A 27,041-nucleotide genomic window follows, 5' to 3' on the forward strand; every position below is an offset into this window, starting at 1 on the left:
AAGGTGCACTACTCGGCAACTCCGAGGAATCCATTATGAACAGATGAGTCTGAACATAGGTTCCGAGCGTTAGAGTTCATGGTGGTCAAGCGGTTAGCGTTTGAGCTTCGTAAGACGAACGTAGCCACATTAGTTACGTCTCACCGCTACGCAGGTTAATTGCCAAATGGGGCCAGCCTATGTGTCTGCATCTCGATGCGTTGAGGTAAAAAGTAGTTCCGCGTACCTTACCACATAGCACCTATAAGGGATTTCGCAGGTCACGACAGGCATAGAAAAATGTTCAAATGTGTGTGAATTGAACGCAGTTTTCCGAAATTCCTTCACCAGGGAAGACGAATGGAATATTCCAGAATTTGAAACACGAACAGCTGCTAGCATGAGTTTCTTAGAAGTAGATACCTTAGGGGTTGCGAAGCAACTCGAATCGCTTGATAAGCGCAAGTCTTCATGTCCTGATTGTACACCGATTAGGTTCCTTTCAGATTACGCTGATACAGTAGCTCCCTACTTAGCAATCATATACAACCGCTCGCTCACCGATAGATCTGTACCTACAGATTGGAAAATTGCGCAGGTCGCACCTGTGTTTAAGAAGGGTAGTAGGAGTAATCCATCGAACTACAGACCTATATCATTGACGTCGGTTTGCAGTAGGGTTTTGGAGCATATACTGTATTCAAACATTATGAATCACCTCGATGGGAACGATCTATTGATACGTAATCAGCATGGTTTCAGAAAACATCGTTCTTGTGCAACGCAGCTAGCTCTTTATTCGCACGAAGTAATGGCCGCTATCGACAGGGGACCTCAAGTTGATTCCGTATTTCTAGATTTCCGGAAAGCTTTTGACACCTTTCCTCACAAGCGACTTCTAATCAAGCTGCGGGCCTATGGGGTATCGTCTCAGTTGTGCGACTGGATTCGCGATTTCCTGTCAGGAAGGTCGCAGTTCGTAGTAATAGACGGCAAATCATCGAGTAAAATTGAAGTGATATCAGGTGTTCCCCAGGGAAGCGTCCTGGGACCTCTGCTGCTCCTGATCTATATAAATGACCTGGGTGACAATCTGAGCAGTTCTCTTAGGTTGTTCGCAGATGATGCTGTAATTTACCGTCTAGTAAGGTCATCCGAAGACCAGTATCAGTTGCAAAGCGATTTAGAAAAGATTGCTGTATGGTGTGGCAGGTGGCAGTTGACGCTAAATAACGAAAAGTGTGAGGTGATCCACATGAGTTCCAAAATAAATCCGTTGGAATTCGATTACTCGATAAATAGTAAAATTCTCAAGGTTGTCAATTCAACTAAGTACCTGGGCGTTAAAATTACGAACAACTTCAGTTGGAAAGACCACATAGATAATATTGTGGGGAAGACGAGCCAAAGGTTGCGTTTCATTGGCAGGACACTTAGAAGATGCAACAAATCCACTAAAGAGACAGCTTACACTACACTCGTTCGTCCTCTGTTAGAATATTGCTGCGCGGTGTGGGATCCTTACCAGGTGGGATTGACGGAGGACATCGAAAGGGTGCAAAAAAGGGCAGCTCGTTTTGTATTATCACGTAATAGAAGAGAGAGTGTGGCAGATATTATACACGAGTTGGGATGGAAGTCATTAAAGCAAAGACGTTTTTCGTCGCGGCGAGATCTATTTATGAAATTTCAGTCACCAACTTTCTCTTCCGAATGCGAAAATATTTTGTTGAGCCCAACCTACATAGGTAGGAATGATCATCAAAATAAAATAAGAGAAATCAGAGCTCGAACAGAAAGGTTTAGGTGTTCGTTTTTCCCGCGCGCTCTTCGGGAGTGGAATGGTAGAGAGATAGTATGATAGTGGTTCGATGAACCCTCTGCCAAGCACTTAAACGTGAATTGCAGAGTAATCATGTAGATGTAGATGTAGAATTCGTAAGGGACCAAACTGTTGAGGTCATCGCTCCCTATACTTACACACTACTTAAGGTAACTTAAACTAATTTATGCTAAGAACAACAAAAACACCCATGCCCGAGGGAAGACTCGAACCTCCGGCAAGGGTGGTGGGGGGGGGGGGAGGAGGGGGGCCGCGATCCGGGAGATGGCGGCTCAAACCGCGCATCCCGGCAGGCACACATTTTGGAGGAAAACTCAATCCTTTTTTTCATTTATTTGTCGATAATTGTAAATATGTTTGCCCCGATAATTAAATTACATTACAATAGTAAGAAGTCAAATGACATGAAATTCACTGAAACATCATGGAAATACGAGTTTTTTAAAATAATATTACCTCTCAGATTTCACATAAATAAAATAATATGACCAGTGATGAAAAAAGTATTGATTCCGAATGGAATCAAAGTTGGCGAATTTTGACAGTGTTATTGATGGTGTGAAGGTCACTTCATTATGTTGAAGGTTTGTCAAACTAGTCAATAAATATCGAACGAGGCCTTCAAAAACTGATCGGTGATGTGAGATGTATAATTCCCGCAAGGTGTGGGCAGAAACTTGGCGCCGACTGTACAGTTCGGGCCGGCCGCGCATGCGCAGTGGGTCTGCGCCGGCAGGTGGAGGCCCCAGGTAGCGGCCGGCCGCAGTCCGTGGTTAGGCTCGTGACGAAGAGGTGGTCGCGGCACTTTTCTCCAGGCAGCGGGGCGCTGGTCAGCCTCTCGCAAGCACACACACACACGGACAGACACGTCGCACACGCAGCCCGTCGCGGGTGTAGGCCTACAGCTGAAGACGTGGACACGGCGACGATGAACGTGGCGCGACGCTGGCCGCAACGCCGGGAGCCAGCTGTCCGGAGGTGCTGCGCGCTCGGGTTCCGTTAGGCCGCGGTCCGCACTGGACACAGACTCTCGTTCACAACGCTCCGTGATTCTCTTCCCATCTGTACTTCCCGACGCTCAATTAAAACTCACCGTGTGCCATACGCCGCCCAAAGAAGAGCTAGTGCCTCTGCCAAAGTCGACGTGAACAAGTAATCGACGAGGAAAGTGCCACAATCGTTGCCGACAGCCATTTTGAGCGATCGTTTTGCCGTCGCTGTGGTACCGTGCGTGTGAACCAAACAGATAAATATTTCGTGAGTTCTACAAAAACGACACACGGAGGTCTGCAGGAAGCAAGAAACTGGATACTACGAGTTGAAGTTACCATCACCTGAACTTGTGACGTGGAAGTGAACGGTGTACGTTTTCGACATAACTACAGTGCCAAAATCACAAGTGTTATTTTATTTTACTGTTTTTAAGACCAACATTCGTATAAACTCCAGAATTATTGATCAAGAAGTGTAGATTTATTCGGCTATACAGTAATCCAAGAGTGGGGTCAAGGTCAAGTACCTTCTTTGCTGACGTCATATGAGAAGAAAGATCCACAGGCTTCGAAGATCGCTGGTGATCGCACCAGAACAGCCGCAGGAACTGTAATTAACCTCACTGTACAGCCAGGTTCTATAGAGACGTACAGATTGAGTGTGTTGACGGTTGAAAAGTTGAATTAGTTGTATTGTGTATAGTGTTTGACTTATTTCAGTTGGTTCTGTAATTGGATTCGGGACAAGAGCGACGTTGGAATATTGGGAACGGAACGGAGGAATAGCGGCGGATCCGTTGGAAAGTTTACTCGAAATTTTTCCGAAGTGGGCCTGCAGCTGTGGATGTTCAAATAATAGGTTACAACAAGCAGATTTATTAACCGAATAGCTATCCAAGAATCAGCCTTTGTAGCTTTGCGTAGCGTCTTGCTGTACGTTACGACACAATAGTGGATCTGTGTCGCCGAGGCCGATGCGTATCGAGTGACAAGTGACCGACGAGCAGAAGCAACAGAGATGGCCAACTCGAGGGGCGGGGACGACCCGGAGTCGACGCCGATCTGCCGGTGCCGCGTGCTCTACCTGGGCTCGGCCGTGCCGCACGTGACCAAGGATGGCCTGCAAGGCATCCAGGAGCCGCTGCGGGAGCTCTACCCCGAGCAGGGGGCGCTGGGCGCGCGCGGAATCGACTCGTGGCTCAGTGTCTGGAGCAACGGCCTGCTGCTCGAGAACGTCGACGAGAACCACAAGAAGGTGACTCGCTTCTTCCCCATCGACTCGCTGCACTACTGCGCCGCCGTGCGCTACGTGCTGGTGCCCGAGCGCGCGGGGGCGGCGCTGGGGGGCGGAGGGGGCGGCGGCACCCTGCTGTCGAGCAGCAGCAGCTCCGGGGGCGGGCCCAGCCCGCGCTTCCTGCCGCTCGACTCGCCCTTCGCGCGCACCCCCAACCCCAGCCACCCGCCCCTTTTCGCCGCCATATTGCGCCGTACCACGGGCATCAAGGTCAGTACTGATGTCAGCAGTTACCACAATAGGTTAAACAAATATAAGGGAAGTTTCCTCTCGTCAAAACAACTATTTCGACATAAACATTTGCCTAGTAACGATTAGTTCCTACCGTAAACAAGAACCAGTTAATTTTCTAGTGAAGTCTAGTTTGTTACGCCGAATCATCTTCCCGCCGGCAGCGGTGGCCTAGCAGTTCTAGGCGCTTCAGTCTGGAACCGCGCGACTGCTACAGTCGCAGGTTCGAATCCTGCCTCGGGCATGGATGTGTGTGATGTACTTAGGTTAGTTAGGTTTAAGTAGTTCTAGGAAACTGATGACCTCAGATGTTAAGTCCCGTAGTGCTCAGAGCCATTTGAACATGTCCCCCTTTATTGTCTACTAGACGATCGTAGTTTCGACCCCTCTGCTGTGATATTTTTCACAGTCTTCTGACGCTCACATTAGTTGACTGAGAATACCAGATCCTAAAGAAGATCCTAGCAGAGGGGCCGAAGCTTCTATCATTCAGAAGAAATGGAAGAGAAACTTGACGCGTTGTAAGAACCGAAAAGATGTTACCGTCAGTGACAAGAGCTGTACAAGGGTCATGTGCAAATAAAAATATCTGGCAGCAGACATGATGTGGCTGAAGTAAACCAAGGAATTAAGACAACTGTCTCCCTTTTCACTCCTTTTTCGTATACATATCGACGACGCACCCAAAACTGGGGCACGGACAATGAGAGTTATCGGTTTGAATGTGAGCACGCTGCTTGTTGCTGACCACCAAGTGACTGTTAGTCAGAATGAAAATGACCTACAAGAAGCTGTTTTCAATTTAAGGAATACAATCAGAAGTTTTCCATTACGAAGACAAAATCAGTGGCACTTTAGGGACACCAATCCATGCGAGTTTAATCGAAGTTGATAAACAGATCATGAAGCAAGTTATACATTTAACGGTTTAGGATGCATATGGGGCAAATAATGAAATACAAGATAGACATATACAACTGTTTCCGTGGAACTGTTTGCAGAATGTTGGGAAAGTAAGTCCACAGAGATACTCTACTGAGTTCTGTAAGGTTCTGACGATACCCGCACTCCACTGTGGGTGCGAGACCTGGACCCTTAAAAATAGAGAAGCACGTGAAATAAACCTCCTTAGATATTGGGTGGCTATGTTTTAAGGAATAAAATGAGAAATGACCTCAATCGAGCTGAACAGAATACGCAAAACGTAACTATCACTTTAAAATAATATCACTTAAGATGGAAAGAAAACATAAATCATATGCCTGATGCGAAATGCACAGAACAATGTAAACCAAAAGATCTTGAGCGTGCCCGCGTGCCCTGTGACCATTTTGAAGGCGGAACGGACCAATACGCCGAAATCCTTACGTAGATGATGATAATGACAACAGCTACGAAAGCCTGCAGACATACATAATATTCTGTCTTCCCATGTGTTAGGCTCTTACTTGTTAATTCCTCGTGATTGGTACCTCTGGTGTGTTAGTTACTTACTATTTCACATTTCCACTTCTTTCTTGGTCCAGCCATTGATTTTTTGCCTAGTTGCTCTATAATTAAATTCTACTTTAGGAATTCAGTATCCATTCTCTGTTGTGACATGATCTCTCATTTTATTTTTATACTCCTTGACCAGTACATGTATGCTTTTGTGTCCTAATTTTCTTCTGAACTCCTTACCATATCAGGCAGTCTATAGCAAGTTCTCTTTTCATTCATTTCAGGTTGACATTTCCTTGTTTCACTGTCATAAAGTATTGGTGATGCTCCCATTGTACAGTAGAACTTCATTACCGTTTCCCTTCTTCTCCACTACATCCAAGTGCATGTGCTCCGATTAATGTAACTGAAGCTTTCGGTGTTTCTTTGACGTGCCTTTTTCGTTTGTGAAAGAAATGGTACATCCCAAGAAGTTGAATTCTATGACTGTCTCTGCTTCCTGGTCGTATAAAACAACTTTGCTTGGGACCGAGTCTTTACGTTTAAAAGCCATCACTTTGGGTTTTTGGATCGAGATTGTTAAGTTATAGCTCTTGGCAGTGATATTTAATTCATAAATGGTTTTCTGAAGAAAGTCTTTGCAGTCAGCTGTAAGAAATTGGTAAACAACAAAGAGTATTGTCATTAAGTAATTTCGTTAGTTACACTTACGCATGCGCCTCAAAATTAAAGGAGAGTTCGTTTTCGGAGAATCACTTAATAATTCTCTGAAAAACATAACTAATAGTGTTCCGTTGTTTTCTGTATAGTGGGATGTATTACAACACTAGTACCATCTGCAGAAAGTACTAATTCTGCTTGTTGAATGTTAAATGGAAGGTCAAACATATATGCAAGGAGTAGGAATGTAAGATTCTATTTATTTTAGTCACTGTCTCAGCATATCAACATATATATTAAAAGGTATCGGAGACAGACTGCGTCCTTGTAGGCCTTGTAGGCCAAAAATATTTAACTGTCTCCTTCCTGGCAACGACGATTTTGGAGTCTTGGTACATTTGTTGGATTACTCTCAGTAGATAGGACGTCACTCCTGTCTTAAGCACGCAAAAGTATCAATCAAAGTAACTGACGACATTAGTTGTGCCACAAGCGTGAGGCGACCATTTTAACACAGCTTGGTTTCAGCAAGGCATTAAATACTGTTGATTTCGGTGTGAATCACTCAAATAGGGCAACAATGTGGTTTGTCAGTAACCTCAAAATCTTGTTGTATGAAATTGATTGATTTACACACAACTGGTCTAAATTCCACTTAACAAACAGCATGAAAAAATCTTGTCCTGAATAATCCAAAGGTAGAAATTTTAGTAACTTGGGAGAAATGAGAAGTGGAGTCCCACAGCGTTCAATTTTGGGTCCATTGCTGTTTTTTATATTTGTGAATCACCTACCACTTGACGTCCAACAAGCATAACAGGTAGTTTCTGTAGACGATACTATTGTTGTAATAAATTCCTTTAAAGAGAAAGCTACAGAAGTGGTTAATAATGATTTTTTTCAGTAACTCATCACAAAAAAAAAGTGTTGACCGCAAAAAGCAGTAACAATAAAATGTGGACTCTATCTGTGGTAGCCATGTAGATACCTCTTCAATGAGTTAGGCATTTTAACTGCACCATGTCAATACATACATTCACTAATGAAATTCGTTATGAATATTATGCCACAATTTGAGAACAACAGTGATGACCTCAACTACAATACTAGGGGGGAAAAGCTGTCATTGGCTCACAAAGGCGTTCAATATGCCGCAGCATAAACGTTTGATTCTTTGCCCTATAACATAAATTGTTGGCAAATAGCAAAACAAGTTTTAAATCTAACCTGAAATCATTTCCACTGGACAGATCCTTCTACTGATCGACGAATTTCTACTTAAAAGTTTGTTGCCTATTAAAAAATAATTTTTTAAGTGGAGTTGCATGAGTAGCACTAAAAATAGTGTGTTCATTAATGTTAATACTACCCATGTGTATATATCCTGCAAACAGGCTGGTGCCACAACATTTCGATAAAAGAATCGTTCAAATGATCTATAGAACGTGTAACTAACTAATTGTCAGAACATGTGTTCTCCGGGGATCTCAGTATTCAGTCTTTGGTCGCTTTTCTCGCTGTATGACAATGATATTTCATCTGTGTTTCATTATTGTAACTACCACTTATATGCTAAGTTGTCCAACACCTCTATCAGCACAGCCTTCGACGAGCATTTAGATTGAGAAGAACAAATTGTTGCAGCATCCAGAAAATCTCTTTCAAGCATTCACGCAATCCAAAAATTTAGAAAAAAGTGCTTCCACTTGAAATGAAAGCAAAATTAGTTTAGTCTTTAATCCTGCCCTAACTTGACGACTGTTTTGTAGCTGAAAATGGTACAAATAGTGAAGACTACAGACGACTGGAGCTAGCAAGAAATGCTTGCGTAAGATAAATATGCAACATTCTATTGTTTCATAACATCAGTCCTTCCAGTGCTGAGTTAGGCTGGATGCGACTGGTTAGGAGACGTGATTTTCACTGGTGTCCTCAATAATTCTCCTGCTCACACATAAAATACCTATTATTACTCCATGGCTGCAATACCAGACTGGGTACGTTTGCATAATACTAAATCTTGCTCCATATCCTACTCAGTTTCAGTCATTCAGCTGTGGAATAATCCACCCTTTAACGTGCATCTTATTTATTCCTACTTGCATCTCATCTGTAACCTTATTATTACTCGCAGTCGACTTTTCTATACACTGATTCTTTGTGTACTACTACCACGCATATCTGTTAGGTGTCATTACTCACATTCGACGAGAAACTGCTGGCGAGGTTGCTTCACAAAATGGTAATAAGAGTGACGTTTCTTAAATTCCATATTTTCATTACTATACAAAGTGTTCCTAGAGCGATGGTTAGTATTCAGGGATATGAGAGGAACGATCATTCGAAGCAAAAATATATAGTAATTATGGGTTCCAAAATGCGTAAATTAAGAGCTAATGACTACTTGGTCATCTTCGTTACTGTGGAATACGTCTCTTCTGCTGAACAAGTCCTCATAGTTCTTAAGGTATGTATTTAAGAGCCCATGTTTACTATTTTCTCTTGTTTTGTTACGTACTACCTCCTCACAAAATATGGAAAGAGCTTGCAGTAGAAGAAGGTTGTAATCGAAGATGAAGAAGTGATCATGGCTCTTAAGGTATGCGTTTTACAGCACATCTCTACCAGACTTTCGCTTCGAATGACCGTTCCTATCATATCAATGAATATTGGTAATTCCTCCTGGGACATCCTTTATGTTAATATTATTATCATTAATTAAGAGGCAGTAATACAGAAAGAGACGGGTCTTTCCCATATTTTCCATATTTTTGAAGCCCTGAAGAAAAACATCTGTGGCCGTCGATTGCCTTCGATCAAAGAGGTGCAACCTTCATACAATTATGGAACCGGAAACGTTTTTCCATGAAGGCACAGATCGTCTTGTCTCACAGTGGGATAAATGTATTTAACAGCTACTGTGATTACTTTTCAAAAACAAACAGTTTACTTACTTTTTTCCATCTGTCTCGTTTTCATTTGACTGTCCCATAAATATTACTGTTGTAATGTCCAATACGTAGTGTTGAATCATTAAGGATATCTTGTTAAAAGGAAGAGAGAGCCAGAACAGTCTCATCTTACCAGTTGAAACAAACGCATAGACGACATTTTCTAGGTATGATACGGAGTTATATTGTGTAAGAACAGTCATTAAAAAAAACTGACGTTACGGTTGCGGTGCCATTTCTCTATGTCTGTTGATTGGCCACCGACGTCAAGTACACAAGTAGGCTAAGAGGAATGCACTACAACAGTATCTAAAATGTCGATTTAATTCAGTGACAGTTATTTTACAATATGACGTGAAAGCACACCTAGAAAGCTTGTATGTCGGATAGTTTCTGTTTTATTAATGAAGGAATGCTGAGAAATGGACATATCATAGTTGTTTAAAAGACATAAAGTCATTGCCTTTAACTGACCATTCTGAAGTGCAACATCGCGAAAATTTCGTGCTTAACCATATGTCAGCACAGGCTCATAAAATAATAAATTTTGTTCTGCACAAAAATAACATATATTCCTAATGCCTTACCCAGTTTATGTTCCATAGAACCATATTCAGATTTGTGGAGATCAGAAAAGTGAAAAAAAGACTGACGTTTATGTGACCTAAAATCGACAACACTGTCGTTACATCATACCTAAAACCAAATGTAGAGATACTTAGGCGTACTAACAGCAACATGTATGCAGCATCGTAAAACAGCAATTCATAGCATCTATATGACGTAAACTCGGTCCATATGGCCTGGCGGACCGGGTCTGTTGCATATGGCAATATACAGGACAGAGTTGTAGCCGACATGTTCGGGTACGTCCTGGTACATTTGATTGTACGTATTGTGTAATAGCAGCTTTTTGTGTCTTGGGTTATGTGGTGCTTCGTCATTTTATTTTTCTTGTCTGAACAGATGGTCCGAAGGAACCGAAACCAGTCACAACATTAGAAATATAAACAAAATTGACGTCCAATAAAATTTTTGGCACAGTAATTAATAGAAAATTTTCTAAAACCAAAAGATCTATATCACTTTTTGCAACATAAAATATAACGTTTGATATGTTCCGTTAACAGCGTCAGTTGATATTACGGCATAAAATTGTTCGTTAGTTTGCTGTTATTTACGGTTCAAAAATGGTTCAAATGGCTCTGAGCACTATGCGACTTAACTTCTAAGGTCATCAGTCGCCTAGAACTTAGAACTAATTAAACCTAACTAACCTAAGGACATCACACACATCCATGCCCAAGGCAGGATTCGAACCTGCGACCGCAGCGGTCACGCGGTTCCAGACTGAGGCGCCTTTAACCGCACGGCCACACCGGCCGGCTGTTATTTACGGCAAGGGTGCCAAAAATGTTGTATTCAGTGACTATTGGAGACGCATTGTGTGATGACATGTTCACGTAGTAAATGTTTTTAAATTCCGAAACGCAATAAATCATGGTATTTTCGGTGTCCTACCAGAAAATAGCCAAACTTCGATGTTGCAAACGAATATAAATTATTTCAAAAATGGAAGACTTGGTGTATGTCAAACAAGTTTGATGTGACTGTCAACCCAGCCCAGTAAAAGATAGTCAGTGTTCACAATTGTTGAGCTAGTGTAGTTACTTATTACATCCTGATAAATTGTACACTGGGAACCAATATTGTTGTTGCGTTCAGTCCGAAGCCTGGTTTGCTGAAGCTCTCCATTCTGTTCTGTGTAAGTCACATCATCCCTATCAGCTACTGAAACCTACAGTCATTTGAAGGTAATTGCTGTTAGCAAGCTTTCAGCTTCCTCTAAAATTTTAACCGTACATTCCCCCCCCCCCCCCCCCCCCCCCCCACATGTTTCCATTCATAATTAAATTAACTGTTCCTTGATTCTTGTGAATGTGTTCTATTAACATATCCCTTCGGTTAATAAGGAGTAGCTTAAAACTAGTTTCTTGTTGACACTAATCAGTATATCTACACTGGCTATCTTGTACACCCACCTAATCCCAGCATGCTTTTGTTGCTCTACATTTCAAAATTACTATTTCACTTCCATATAGAGCTACTGTCCAGAGAAACGAAATTACTTCCTGCGACATAATTTTTCCCACCTTTAATAGGATCATTAAAGTAACACACTAGAGCTTTGAAACCAATTCTTGAAATGGTAGCAAATTTACCGTACCTTACAATATTCTTGGCTCATAGAAACTGGTGATGCTTTATTATGACTTGATAAACTGACCTAAACTGGTATCACATGTCGAAAACACTCTTCTACTGCTTCTACTGTATTTATGCATTTAGTTGTCGGATGATGAACCATCGTACGGTGTAAACGACTCTCAAATAATGTCAAATACTATCATAGACTTCTGTGATACGCTGATTAAACATCTCTGTGGCGTTTGCGTGTATTTGCTCTTTTAAACGTCCTCACAGATAACATTCTGGAGAACTGAGTTCGATAGTTGATATCGTAAACAATAAACAATACTTTTACGACAGTAACAGCTAAATAGTATTGTGGTGCTTATAAGCGTCCGCAAGGGAGAGGGCGATACAAGAGGGGTCACTTGCCCACTTGTGCAATCTTCAGTTACAGTATTCGCACACTCTTTTAATGCACGTGAGTTCTCTGCGACATATTAAGATTTTTTTTTGTGATTTCGTACGAAACTGAGTAACTCATTTATATCAAAAATTACAATTTTAGAGTTTTGTCCCACCACTCCTGTTGGATAAATTTCTGTCGATTCCTGTAGCACCATGATTCTCTTGCTCTATAATATTCAACATATCTCAAAATCGAAACATTTATGGAAATATCTGACATATTATCGTTGTATGATAAAGTAGTTTAGAAGCATACCCTCTAATTTCTGAAAGTACTCTCATTCTTAACTTAGTATGTAAGTAAATTGGCTCGAAATTAGTTTGCAGGGCGGCACGTTTCTGGTTTACTGCTTTCGACTAATCCTACTATTTTAAAATTGTTTTCTTTTATTCATGTCACTAGTACACATTAGTTTATGCGTGATATCAAAAATAGCTGTAATTTTTGCTTGAAGACAAGGGAAGTTAGGATAGTCTTTCGTTATAAAATACTAATAACGATATACACAGCACGGGCGTGGAACAAGATAGTATACCACTTCATAAAAAAGATTTATATGCACGTTTTATCAGATGAAAAGTTAAGGCTATTTTGTAGAATAATTTGTCCCCAGTAATGGTCAAACTGTATGTAAGTATTTGATATTAGTGAAAAACACTTCACATCTCTTAAATTACATGATATCCACAATAAGGCTGCCTTTCTTCGAGACTGTCTCACTATTTTAAGTCCCCTCAATACCTGATTTCGCCGACGAAGCGTAGCTTTTCGCGTGCATTTCACTGACTCATGAATGCAACATCCACTCACTGAAAAATTAACAATAAGAGTAATAATCAGCTCTGATTTTAGCAAAGAGTTTTTTTTGCGACTGCTAGAACTGAGAGCCTGTACACTAAGTACATTAATGTTGCCATCTGGGATCTAGTTACATTGCGGCCGCAGATTTCCTAAAGCTCTCTCTGATAATACAGTTACTACGAACCGTAATCACTAACATTAGTGAAACGAAAACAACAAAAAAACGGGAGCATTTGCGATTAGGAGTGCACGTTTTATTGGATTGTAGGATGATGCATAGTAACTGTGCTGGTACAGATAGAGATAGAGATCCACAGAACGAAATGACACTCCTGTAAAAATCTCTTTCACGTTCAGGATAGGCGAGAAGCAGTTTTCTTACTGATGTCTTCTTCGCAAATAAAATGATTCGCTGAGTAGACGTTGTGCGGTTGTTATTCTACTTACAGCATAGAGAATATCTTTCCAGACTGATCTACATAACTACATATATATCTCGCAAGGCACTTGGGGTCTGCGGTGGAGGATACTTCATGTACCACTATCATTTCCACCCTCGCCCCTCCCCCTTCCCCCCACCCTCGCTTTCCGTTCCTGTTTCCGACGTGCATGGTGCACGGGAAGATAGCCTTCGTGTAGTGAGCTACAAACTAATTTTTCTTTCATAGTTATGTCTCGAATTATACGTAAGAGGAAGAAATATTTTAGTTTCGTACGCTCTCGGAACTGTATCAGCGAGCAAAACAGCTATGCACAAAGCCTCTCTTGGAGCGTACTGCCACTGGATTTCACTGAGCATCTCCGTAACGCTCTAGCTGATGCTGCTAAAGGAACCTGTGACTAAACACGCTGCTCCTCTTTGTAGGCGGCCGAGCAGTAGTCAAGTAAGGGTCGAACGAAGGTTTTTTTTATCGCCTATCTGCTTCGCTAGTGGACTATACTTCGCGGCATCTGGTGCTGACGTTGGATGTCTCTGAAGCCGGTATGCGTTTCACAGGTGTAGAGATGCTTTCTGGTTTGCCATCCCGGATTGTTCATTCATTACAAATCGTCAGTCTACCAGTGTTTCATTACTGACAGTCCAGTATTTTCAAATACGTCCTCGGAAGGAACACTTTTTGCGGATGAGAGTTCCTGCACTTCAAAATACAAATTCTTCGCAGGTGGTTGTAATGCCATCGCAGAGGGAGACGTTAGCTGTCTGCGTCACAGATGCAATACACACGCTGTAACGGGTTTAAGTGGAGATATTTTTACGTGTGGTACCTTAATATGTACATCGGCGAGTTGGTTGTTTTTTCACTGCTTCGAACAGTCTTCCGACAAACACATCATAAACTTTACGATCTGATGTTTCCTGCACATTATTAACTGCACCACTAAGTGGACTACGTTTGTCAGTAAACACTAACCTTTTTGAGTCGCCATATCCATGCTTTAACAGTTGCCCTCCTGCCCAGGTAAAAATAAACATTAATGGCTAGCTCTTGTCACATTTACTTGGAGGTACTACCCAATCTAAAAACGTTACCACTTGTAATAGCTGTAATTATTAGTCTGCAAGCCGGCCGGTGTCGACGAGCGGTTCTAGGCGCTTCAGTCTGGAACCGCGCGACCGCTACGGTCGCAGGTTCGAATCCTGCCTCGGGCATGTATGTGTGTGATGTCCTTAGGTTAGGTTTAAGTAGTTCTAAGTTATAGGGGACAGATGACCTCACATGTTAAGTCCCATAGTGCTCAGAGCCATTTGAAGCATTAGTCTGAAAATGACGTAAACATGGTAGTAATGTTGTACAGTACACCGTACTCAGACACCAGGAGAACTATCTGCGATTATACTCTCGACAGATTTTATTTAGTGAGGTGTAGACTACAGTAGCGGCATATTAGAAACATGGCGTTCATGAAGGCGTGGCTTTAGACGCGGAGGATTAAAAGCAGTACACGAATCATGGAAGAGTAGTAAAAAGCTATGTATTATGTCATAGAATACGTTCCGTTCTACTGACGAGAGTGGCACTGAGGATAAAGCCCTGTAGATCGCTTATTATATATGTTTTCAAGTATTACGACATTTCAGGTACTGGAATCATCATGTCAAAACTTAGAACTCATGAAACATAGTTCATTGTCAGTTGCAATAATAGCTATCTCTCGTTTAGGCACAGGTTTTACTGCAGCTGTGTTTTAAGAATTCTATGTTTTTTTACCTAATGATAGCAGTAGCCGAAACACGGTAATAAATGAAACTATATTAATCGATATTTAGTCCTTTATTTTCAAAATTCCACAATATCACAGACTCATTTTGCGATTTACTGCCTTCATTAACAAGAGCTGGCCTTGATTAAATGACAAATCGAGTATTGCTCTGCAAATCGAATCCGGATTCTTGTCTGTGATGTGAAGATACTATGGAAGCACTCAAACCTGTGATGAGGGCTATTACTTTAGGAGCAGTGTGTGTAAATGACCAATGCACTGTTCCCACCGTGTGCTGACCTCTGTAAGAACTCTTGGTTTGCGGTGCTGCTTTCATAATGCCCTGCTCACTGTGCCCAACAGGAGCCTCCAGTCGAGGCAGCATTCCTATTGAGATGCGAGTCACGCCCGTCACGTGCAAATAGCGCCGAGTACTGCTGCCGAGCAAACAACGTCTCTTGCAGCCCTACATGTTTTCGCGCTATACGTGGCTATTTCACAGTAGTCTTGTGGTGCAGATTTCAAGTTACTCAACACTTCGACCTTTTTGCTTACTGTATCAACTTATCAAATCAAAGGAATGGTCAGTTCCTTGCAGATACGGAGAAGGGGCACTAAAGGAGAGCTTTGTAAAGTTCTGTTAAGTGGTCGCTCTGTCTTTTCTTGTTCATCTGTTGCTATTGTGGCCTATGATGTACAGGATGGTGCAAATAAAAGTGGCTCGGGTGAGTGAATCCGTGGCAGCATTAGCGGAGGAGGAAAAGCTCTATAGCTACTTCCAACAGGTTGGAGCAACTGTGCATACAGTCGGCCGAACCTTGGAGCACATTTACGTAATACTCACAACTGACAGAGTTGTTAACAAAGGTCAGTCTGGTCGCGGATCTAGCTGGCCACATAGCTCACCCGATCTGTTACAGTGCAATTACTTTATGTGAGGAGCCCTCAAGTCTAAGGTGTGTCGCAATAACCCTCACAGTCTTCAGGAACTGAAGCGCAACGTGTTGGATGGGACTACAGCAATTCCAGTGGTTCAGCTACGATCTGCCTTCAGCAGCTTGCTGACCAGGGCCCGAAAGTGACAAGGGATGAGTAGTGGTCACGTTCAACATCTGCCATAGTCAGGTTAGTACCGTATTTCCTTTCCTCTGCTTAGTTTCTATGTCCCCTGGAACTCTGTTCTCTGGGCTACTTTTATTTGGCCTACCCTGTAGAAGTGCGTTACATCTCCTTTTCTTCCTCTCTGATACATCTGTCTTACGACAGGTATCGACACGACCACCGCATCACTTTAGCCTGTGCTTGTTCTTTCATCTATTGCTTCGTTCTTTTTTTACTCATCCTGCATTCGATTCTCTCTCTCTCTCTCTCTCTCTCTCCTCTCTCTTTTCGTTGCAATCTTTCCTTCAATAGAACTGTGACAGGCAATTTCCTCGGAGTAATGCTCCCCATCAAAATGTTTTCCTCATTTTTATCATTTCCATTGAATTTCTTTTCTCTGCTATTCTTAATTCATTATTCCGCCACTTCGTTACACTTTTAGCATTTTTCTCTACAATCAGATGTAAAAACTGTTCAAACATTCTCCGTCTTTCATTCTGACTGTCAATGATTCTCTACCACATGATAACACACTCCAGAAGAAGAAGCAGATCTCTTTCTTAATTCTATACGAACTTCTTCTTGCTGTCAATACACGATTCACTTTAACAAAATCTCTTTTACCGATAGATACTCTGATTATTTCCTCCACGCAGATTACAGTCAGTGTCACCCAAAAGTTTCTGAGTAAGTTTAACTTTTTCTAAGGTGTTCCCTTTCAGTGTTTTTTTGGGTGAAACCTTCATGTCTACTGATTCTTATGTTTGCATTTATCGTCATTCCAAACTGTTTCCCAAGTTTGCTGTTCTCTGTATTATAAATTGTCGCTCTCGCTCTGACTCAGCCAAGGTTGCACAATCGTCTGCATAGTTTCTTATTTTTCCCTTCCTACCTTCGTGTTATGTGGCGTTTATCGAGCCAGTTATAGAATGTTAGCACTTCGTGCCTTTGTTGCGGGACAGCAGAAGCAGCCCTGTATTTACCGAGGTAGATGTGGAAAACCGCAGGACCTCTACTAACGTCGTTCTGCTAGGCGGATTCGATCCGGGGCCTCTGTGCGTCCCCATGTCCCGGAAGTGGATGCTTTAACGCGCTCGGCTATCTGCACAGTTATCTTTATGCCTCCTTCTGCTACTACTTTCTTCTAGTGCTTTGTCTGTTAGTTTCTCAGCATAAAAATTCAAAAGCTTTGTCTAAGACCTCTTCCGAGATCTCTCTCTGGAAGTGATGCGGAGTCTAGGAAAGGCATGTATGGTCCTAGACCCGTGACTTCTTTACCCACACTTATAAATACAGCACGAAGTGGCAATAAAGTATAAAGCTGTAAGAATGTGTTTATAAAAATTTCTTCAGAACACCCAGTGTTGTCTAGTTATCCCCATATTCTGTGGGGAGCTAAGTGTGTTTCACTTCCATGTATTTTTTTTCTTCCTTTGTTAATAAGGGTGTCAAGTTTGGTAAACAAGTTGTCGAGGCGTTTCAGACATCTTTACGAACCATCTTTCCATCTCCGTCCTCTCCTCTACTCCTGATAGAGTTGTCTCACAATCACTGTGTTTTTTTTTCATCACAATGGTTTTATTTTCAATACAGTAATTCATAGGACTACAAAAGTATGCTGATCAGTCTTTCTAGGTGTATGTTGAAACAGATGCAAACGTGCTAATTCCTGTTGTGTGTACTTTTCAGAAGTCCAGTGAGGCCAGTTTATGTTTGCCTTCGTAGAGATTCTCTGCCTAAAAAGTTGCCTATTATTTGAAGAGACTGGAACACAAGTGTCATCATTGTTGTATACCTGTTCCAAACAATCGCCGCACCATTCATTACTGTCTTTTTCTCAAAAACTTCCCTGTCTCACACTTCAAAGTGAACGTTCTCATATTCTCAACTCAACATTTACACACGTCTGTGAATCTCTTCACGTTGCTGTCCTGTTTCACGCATTAAAAACAATGGATTCGTTCTCAAAGGCCTTATACGGCGACATTTTCGAGTCTAACGCTCTTGGTAAAAAACCTTAAACGATCCACAACTGAATTCAATACGCTAACAATTAAGCACGAGCAAAATTAAACTCGCGTATCAATTATGCCAAGTTTCATTACAGCACCTCATTTACACCGAAATAATACTACACGTGTTAATGGGAGAGCGAGCTGAAAAAACATTCCCACGAATTTTTTGCGTGAAAATTCTTAACGCTTTTTAAATAAAACTATCTTTATTAACAGTCTACATCTTTATTCTTCGCGTCTTCACAGTTATTTCCCAACGTAGTCACCATGACGACGAACGCATTTCTCCAAAAGAGAGACCAGTTTGTTGATGCCGTCACTGTGGAATATCTGACTTTGTTTGACGGAACCTCAGTGTCATCTCCGCACTGCTTCATCACTATCGAAGTGACGTCGTCGGGCGTGTTCTTCAGGTTCTGAGGAAAGATGAAAATCGGATGGCGCCAAGCCCAGACTGTATGGAGGATGACCGATGACAGTTTATCCAAAGCGTCGGATTGTTGCAGATGTCGCAGAGGTCTCGAGTCGTCTGACATTGTACAGAAGGAGAGAGCGCTCCAAGTGTGGACGAACTCTTCGAATCCGAAACTTACTGACAGCACTCTATTTCCCACACGCAGACATAGTTACGTTAAACACTGCCCTGTTATGTACTACAATTAGGAGCCCCCTAGAGGCAGAAGGCTGCAAATATGTAGACATAAGGAATAAGGATGTGGAATGTTAATAATGTTTGTCTTATGTATAAATCTTTAAGGGGGGTAGGACGTCAAACGGGCCGACTTGGAGCAGGAGAGGCACCACAAGACATTTCAATTTCCACTGTCTATACTTTTACAAATAAACTCATAAAACTTTGTCAGCATGACCAGGAAGGATTCAGAATTTACACTCATAGCAGTGGAAGTTCTAAAACATAACGAAGTAATTTTTTTTACGTGTGAAATTTTATCATTTTTTCACTTACTAATGTCAGCATTTTTTGCTATAGGTACACATTTCTTCATAAGTAAGAGAGATTCTTCGATGAATTTTGCGCAGCATACAAACCATACTTAAAGGTGTATGAAACTCTAGAATTTTCCAAATCTATTAAAAACTGTGGTAAAAATTGGGTTAATTAACTATAAAATTTGTGTTTTTTCTAAACATGAAGTCCAAAATATAACAGTTCATTCGTTTTTTCATAAATTAAATAAATTCTAGAGTTTCATACACCTGTGATCATGGTATGTATGCTGTGCAAAATTCATCGAAGAATCTAACTTATGAAGAAAAGTGTACCTATAGCAACAAATGCAGTCATTAGTAAGTGGAAAAAATGATTAAATTTCGCACGTAAAAAATTTATTTTGTTATGTTTTCGAACTTCCACTGCAATGAGTGTGAATCCTTCCTGGTGATGCTGACAAAGTTTTATGAATTTATTTGTAAAAGTATAGACACAGGAAATTAAAATGTCCTGAGAAGCCTCTCCTGCTCCAAGTCGGCCCGTTTGACGTCCTACCCCCCTTAAGACTTATGGGACTTAACATCTGAGGTCATCAGTCCCCTAGAACTTAGAACTACTTAAACCTAACTAACCTAAGGACATCACACACATTCATGCTCGATGCAGAAGTCGAACCTGCGACCGTAGCAGCAGCGCGGTTCCAGACTGAAGCGCCTAGAACCACTCGGTCACAGCGGACGGCTTTCCAGAGTTTGCGCATAAAAAATTCGGAGGCGTTACTTTTCAGTGCGCCCTTGTACTTTTAAGGAATATGGTAAACATCAGCTGCTGTTAAGAAATGTTTAATCACTATCGATTTCGTCCGCTTACCATCTTGGGTGAAAGGTGCTTAAGATCCAGTGGAGAGCTTTCCTACACACGAAAAACATTTTCAGTAGCATGAAGCTTGGATAAAACTGCCTGCTACTAAACTGCTTTCATGTTAACCAAAGCATTTGGCAAGATCCTAAGCACATGTTATCTGACGATAAGCGCCCTCTGCGTCACACTCTAAAGTGGCTTAGTCAGTGTAGATGTAGACATAGGCGTGGAATAGTTCGTGATCTGTTGCTTGTAATAAGATTCTACAACCGGCACGATTCATTGATATCAGCCTGAAAAAAATATCTGAGGACATTTCAATTATCAACGTGTTTATATGACCGGCCTGTCTGTGCTCTTACCACGTTCGATCACACTCCTGGACAAGTAAAACCTAAAGCGAGAACAGTGAACGATGGTTATTGCCCGCTCACTATGGTAACCACCCTAGTGAGCGACGAACGCGGACAAAAACGGCGGGGACGAGTGGCGTGTTCCTTAGGCCACGAGAAGAGAAAGATCGAGTGGTCGTGCGGAGATAAATGACGAAAGCGGCGGCGCTCCCAGCTCGCTGCACGAAAACGCCGCTCCTGACGCAATGCACGGTTGGCCGGCGCATGCGCACTGGTGTCTGCGGCTCGGCAAGGGCAAGAGAAAGGCAGCGGCACAGCGGCCAGGCAGCTGACTCAGAGAAATGGCGGTCGGCCGGCCACTGCAGTCACGGATCTGGCCGCGCTGCAGTCTGCGGTTTGTGCCGCCGCTATGTTAAGACACGGTCCGGAAACCAAAGGTCCTATGTTCACACGTTAACATAATATCTTTGCGTTCAAGACAGAATAGTATTCGCTAGTAATTCTTATTATTACTATACTATACCATTACGGTAATAACAAAATGGGTAATTTCCAAGAATGATTGCCCATCAAGTCGCGGGGTCCAAACGATACATATATATATCGAACTTGTCATAACCTAACTCTTAATGTCTGTAGTGACATTTACCTGCTGAAAAAAGTGTGTGTACGCCGTAGTTTGTAATTAATTTACATTTTTCTCACATAGTTCAATAATTTTCACCCTGTATTAGTCTCATCATTTTACACGAATCTCCTTCTAGCTGAAGAAGTTAAATCGCAACCACTAATATGCATGTTCCTTCAGAGTCTGGCATTTTCGAGCCATAATGCTTGAGAGTTCGTGTGCTACCCCTGCGTTGAAGTCACCAGATTAATACGGAGTTGAGAGGTTGTCCTGTAACAAAAAAGTTGTGTTCTGAACAGATTAAGTTTACAAATCAATAATAACTCTAATTCATTCCGTAATGTAAGATATTGTTTCCTTAAACTGATGTGGGCGTTGTGGAATATTCGAATTACGTTTGTCTGGGATGGGGGGGGGGGGGGGGGGCTGAACGTCGTGTTCCATCTGCCAGTGGTTTATCTTCAACACCATACACAACACTGAAGGGCATTTAGTGACGCATTCTAAATTAGAATTTGGTGGAAGGGGTGACGGGGTGGGGGCATAGGTATGTTCGTTAGTCTTCATTAACGTAGCTTATTGTATAAAGTAATTGCTCATCACGGACTACGGATCATAAGGTCAGTGACGTGAAGCTGTGTAGGTTACGTGGGGTGAATGGAACCGGATGTGACGTATACAAGAGAGCAGACCGTGAAAAGTGACGTCAGCATGAAATCAAAGGCAGCTCATCTGCTTGGGTGTCACTAACCTCAAACCTTTATCGCGAGTATAGCCACGACGTTAAAGCACAGATACAGTTGTGTAATTGCCTCCAACCACTGTTAGTTGACATCCACTGCTTTTAGATAATCTAATGACATGTTTAGAAGTGTAATGGTTATACGATTGTCACTTTACACATACATAGAGAGATGAATTTCTACTCTGTAGCAGAGAATATTTAGCAGCGAATGTTTGTCACCGGTTAAAAAATAATGTGTGCAGGACAGGAACTGCAAGAAAATGGTTCAAATGGCTCTTGAGTACTATGGGACTTAACATCTGTGGTCATCAGTCCCCTAGAACTTAGAACTACTTAAACCTAACTAACCTAAGGACATCACACACATCCATGCCCGAGGCAGGATTCGAACCTGCGACCGTAGCAGTCCCGCGGTTCCGGACTGAGCGCCTAGAACCGCGAGACCGCTGCGGCCGGCCGAACTGCAAGATAATATGCCTTCCAACACGAGCATCCATAAAAACCATCGTGGTTTTCAAAACAGATTTCGAGTGGTGACATTTTTACCTTTTAAATCGTATGTTAGTTCTGAAGATTTCTTCACTGAATACAGTAAATGAAAAGAGAATGTTTCTAAAAACTATGAATTTATGTAGAATGTTGAAGAGAGAGACACACCGTCTGGATTAGTTTGTTATGTTTCAGCCTTACGATGAACTGAAATTCACGGTAGTTAGGTTTGTATCCGAAGATGACTTGTCACTACGGTTAAACCGGTGACCCGAATAAACATACGAAAGGGGCCCAGGTGGTGTCTTCCTTCATTGTAGCATCAGCGCATTTAAATGTTTGCTAACTAAAACGTCTTTAACTGCATTACGATCTGAATCAAATCAACGAAAAGGATATGAAAAGTAATTTCCCCTCGCAGATCTAAGAATGATAGCAAATCTCACAATTTTTGCACTTTTTCACATTATTCTATATACCCCCGTAACATATCGTATAAAGACATTGGCATCGGAGAAATGGTATTAGTAAATAACACGGAGCTCGAAAATATCACGAGTATAACAATTACGCCCAGTTCAAGTACCAACAGTAGGCTAGTTCTAGCGTTAATTGAGCTACGGCATGTCTCAGACCATAAATAGTCAATGTCTACGCTCGTGGAAATTCCGTCGTCGGCATATGACGTGGCTCACCTTTCCTGTTAGAAATCCATTTGACTTTGTTTAACATACTATAGTATCGTCGTCATAATGCTTGTTCCCGCGGCTAATCGAGAATTATGGATAGCAAGTTCGCTAAAATAAATACAGTATTCTGTTACAATCTACTGGTATCGCTGAACGGTAGTGGCAATCACAAAAGCGGAGATGTTTATCAGCTTAAAATTTTGGTGACGTACAAAAATCGCAGCATTGTTACGTTGTCTGTTTCAGTTAAAGCAGGCTTCATCGTGACAGCCAGTGATTCAGAGGGGAATTTGCTCCTTTAAAAAGGCATTCCTTCCAGTCAGAACAACTAAATGCGAAAGACAGGATTTTCAAATGTGAAAAAGTATCTGTTCTATCCACCATCAGGTCATTTATCCAAAAGCTAAGCATTTGTGCTCACTGAATGTTGGAAAGCTGCCTTAAATATTAAAATACTGCCAACTGGCATTTTTTATGATCATTCAATAGCGCATGGTTGCGTGGATCACGTCACAACTCAGAAAACCGTAAAAATTATGCGTTTGATGGTGTTACACATAATTGATTTGCGCTATCTTTAACAAAAAGAACGCAAAAAGTTGTGCTGAGAAGCTCAAACAATGTTGGTAAGGTAAAAAATTTTAGTGACTGAGGAGAAATCACAAAGAGTCCACAGAGTTCAATTTTGTGCCCACTCCTTCTCCTTATATTTGTCAATCACCTTCCACTTAACATTCAAGCAGAATAGGTACTTTTCGAATACTACTGCTGTAGGAAATCTCATTACAGAAACAGCAACAGAAGAGATTGTTAAAGTTTCTTTCAAAGAATTATTACGTTGTTCTCTGAAAATGGACTCTCCCATAATTTTGAGGAAACACGCTATATTTAGTACTGTGCGACATGTAGAGTCATACCAACAATTGACGTAGCACACGAACAGGAGTCAACAAATAGGGTAGATTGTTCCAAATTTTTAGGTATGCATATTGATGAGCCGGCCGGAGTGGCCGTGCGGTTCTAGGCGTTACAGTCTGGAACCGAGCGACCGCTACGGTCGCAGGTTCGAATCCTGCCTCTGGCATGGATGTGTGTGATGTCCTTAGGTTAGTTAGGTTTAATTAGTTCTAAGTTCTAGGCGACTGATGACCTCAGAAGTTAAGTCGCATAGTGCTCAGAGCCATTTGAACCATTTGAACCTATTGATGAAAATTTGAAGAAGCATGTTAGTGAGCTTCTCGAATAATTAAATTCAGCTACTTTCGTCTTCGTGTAACTGTTTGTCTTGGAAACAAACGAAAACTCCTGACATCTTTCGCATGTTTCCATTGAATAATGTCTTATACAATAATTTTCTGGGGTAACTCATCACTTACAAAGGAAGTACTGACTGCTCAAAAGCGAGTAGTAGGAGAAATACGAGCTGTTCGCCGGCGGTGAAGAAGGTACCGTTCGAAGAGTGAGGCATTTTAACTGCACCAACACAATAGATATATTCACTAATGAAATCTGTCATAAATAATCCAACGCAATTTGAGAAGAATGATGATGTCCATACCTACGGCACAAGAGGAAAAATTAACCGTCACTATCTACTATTAAAGCTGTCAGTGGCTCAGTCTCTTGGACAACTCCTTCTACTGCATGGTCGAATTTCTGTTTAGAAGCTGGTAGTCGGGGAAAAAAATTAAAGTACAGCTGAATGACTGGGACTAAAAAATTACGTGTTTATTAATGTTTACACTTAACATGTATACATTATAAACCGGCTCGTTCCAAATCATTTCGCTAAAAAAACTCATTTCTTGGGAAACTATATACAATGTCAGCATATGTTGTGCTCATAAGTTATATTTTCCTAACGAGAAGTTCCTGTTTTATCGTACGGTCTTCCTTTATTCGACATCGAATTTCAGTGAAACGATTAAAACACATTGGAATAAAACAGGCAGTAGCAAAAACCTGGATAACGTGATCATTGTGGCTTGTAATATGAGACTACTACGGAACAGATACGCCTAAAATGTGCAGCGAGTTCACATGTTGCCCTTGCGAAATGTGCCTAGTTCCATCAGCTATATGTGAATCGTTTTACTGAAACCCTACATTTGCCCTTCGAAAACGAGTAAGCCAAAACGTACTACAACACAGCAACAGCTGTTTTGAGAAGAACGCATGTATTAACGTATATGCTAGAAACAGTCTTTGGTCTTGTGAAGCTGTTGATCATAACTGTCTGCTACACGATACTGTTTTCTACAGCGATTGGTGCTTCCGATCCTTACATTCAATAACCTTCAAAAGATTTATTGCAAACAAATCCGGAGCTTTATAGATAAAAGATCTTTATCGGTAGTAGTGGAGACACATCGTCGTATTTTGAAATTATTTTCGTTTTGTTTTATCTTCTCGAGCTTCGGTACATCTCTAGTAAGTCGTCATTATCCATTCCACGGAATTCATGACTTTCTGCCGGTTAGATTGTTGTTGCAAAATAAAGTAAGATATCAAACCTGGTGTACGATGAGTGAGGGGAGGGGGAGGGGGTGGTTCAGTATATTATTTTCATCACCATTTACAACGTTGACATTTTCTGTATAACAGTGCACTCACTAAGATACTGCATATAATTTTCCACGGACACTGAATTCAGGCGAGTCCAGTGTGTTATTTTGCATGTTCTCGAAGCACTAATGGTATGTACCCGGTCATATGTTTCTCTGATGAATGATACATACTCGGTCCCCACTGAAAAAAGTGGCCAAATATGCAGCGATTAGCTAGAAACAACTTATACGTACCAAAGTATGAACATCTGACTTTCAACATACACTGGTACGTGCTTGGTTCGAGCAAGAGGCTGTGAAGTGATGCTCCGTGCCGATCCCAGTCACGGCAGGTGTCCTTATTGCGTCAGCACGTTTTGGGAGGCGCCGACAGTGACTTGCGTAACACACACTGCGCCACACAACAAACGCGCCGTCGCGCCGCTGTACCACAGAACGGCGGCCAATTCTGCGCTCTGCAAAAACTCGGGAATGTTGCGCACACTCGTACCGTTCCAGCCAAGCCCCTTGCACATCTGAAGACTCATCCACACGATTTACGAGTGCGCCTGAAGTGCACTCACTCTTTTCATTGCTTACTCTGGAGACTAATAATCTCACATTCAGTAAAGAACAGCAGTGACTAGCATGCGGGCTGCAAATGGATATGAGACCGGTTGATCACAGTCTGCGAGAATGAAGATTACAGCACTAGACAATTGAGGATAATACTTGCGAGAGTTGAGACAGCGTGCTGGGAACGTCCTCTCCATAATTCCAATGGCGTAATTTAGTTGATTAAGGGCTTCGTCTCACAATCCCTCCTATGTCCACGAAACACGGATGATTCGTACTTCGGGTCGAGCGCCACCACTCTATTGGCGTACTTTTCTGATGTCAGTGGCGAAGACAGGTGACAAATCTCTAAAAATGACTAATCTCTAAAAACCACAGGGGACAGCCATTCTTCCACCGCCCATCATCCTGACATGGAGACCCACAAATCTGTCGATCTGGATGGAAGTTGCACGGAACCAATGTGAGGGATGTTTGCACTTCGAAGTGAGCGTTTGGATTGATAGATCACCACGCTGTTGGGTCGGACGTGGTGGCTTAAAATTACACTGAGAAGGAAAAACCGTAACAAAATATTCCGAAATGCCTTCACAAAAGAAGAAACAAATATTCCAGAATTCGAATCAAGAAGAGCTGCCAACATGAGTAAGGTAGAAGTAAATATCGTCGGATAGTGAAGCAATTTAAATCACTTAATAAAAGCAAGTCTTCTGGTCCATTCTGTATACCAATTAGGTTCCTTTCGGAGTATGCTGATGCAATAGCTCCACAGTTAACAATCATATACAACCGTTCGCCCGACGAAGATCCGTACCCAAAGACTGGAAAGATACCGCCCCCGTTCCCCCCCGCCCCCCCCCCCCCCCCCCTCCCACACACACACACACACACACACACACACACACACAGATGAAAATTATTTCCACGAACTTGAATTCTGCCCCGATAGATACACAGACGTATTGGTTCAATATCAAGTTGGAAAAACGCGAACGCGCATTGGATTCTGACCAACAGTGAGTGAATCCATAATG

The 27,041-nt window shown here is 41.9% G+C and overlaps 1 protein-coding gene across 1 annotated transcript in view; it reads left to right on the forward strand.

The window, feature by feature from the left end:
- Positions 1–2,598: 2,598 nt before the first annotated feature.
- The window catches only part of LOC126418791 (uncharacterized), a 120,116-nt gene continuing 95,673 nt past the window's right edge, over positions 2,599–27,041 (forward strand). Inside the window, exon 1 of the mRNA XM_050085721.1 lies at positions 2,599–4,318. Coding sequence (XP_049941678.1) covers positions 3,833–4,318 — 486 coding nt within the window. The 5' untranslated portion in view covers positions 2,599–3,832. The remainder of the gene's footprint in view (positions 4,319–27,041) is intronic.

Source organism: Schistocerca serialis, chromosome 9 (assembly GCF_023864345.2).
Source record: "Schistocerca serialis cubense isolate TAMUIC-IGC-003099 chromosome 9, iqSchSeri2.2, whole genome shotgun sequence".
Lineage (NCBI taxonomy): Eukaryota > Metazoa > Arthropoda > Insecta > Orthoptera > Acrididae > Schistocerca > Schistocerca serialis.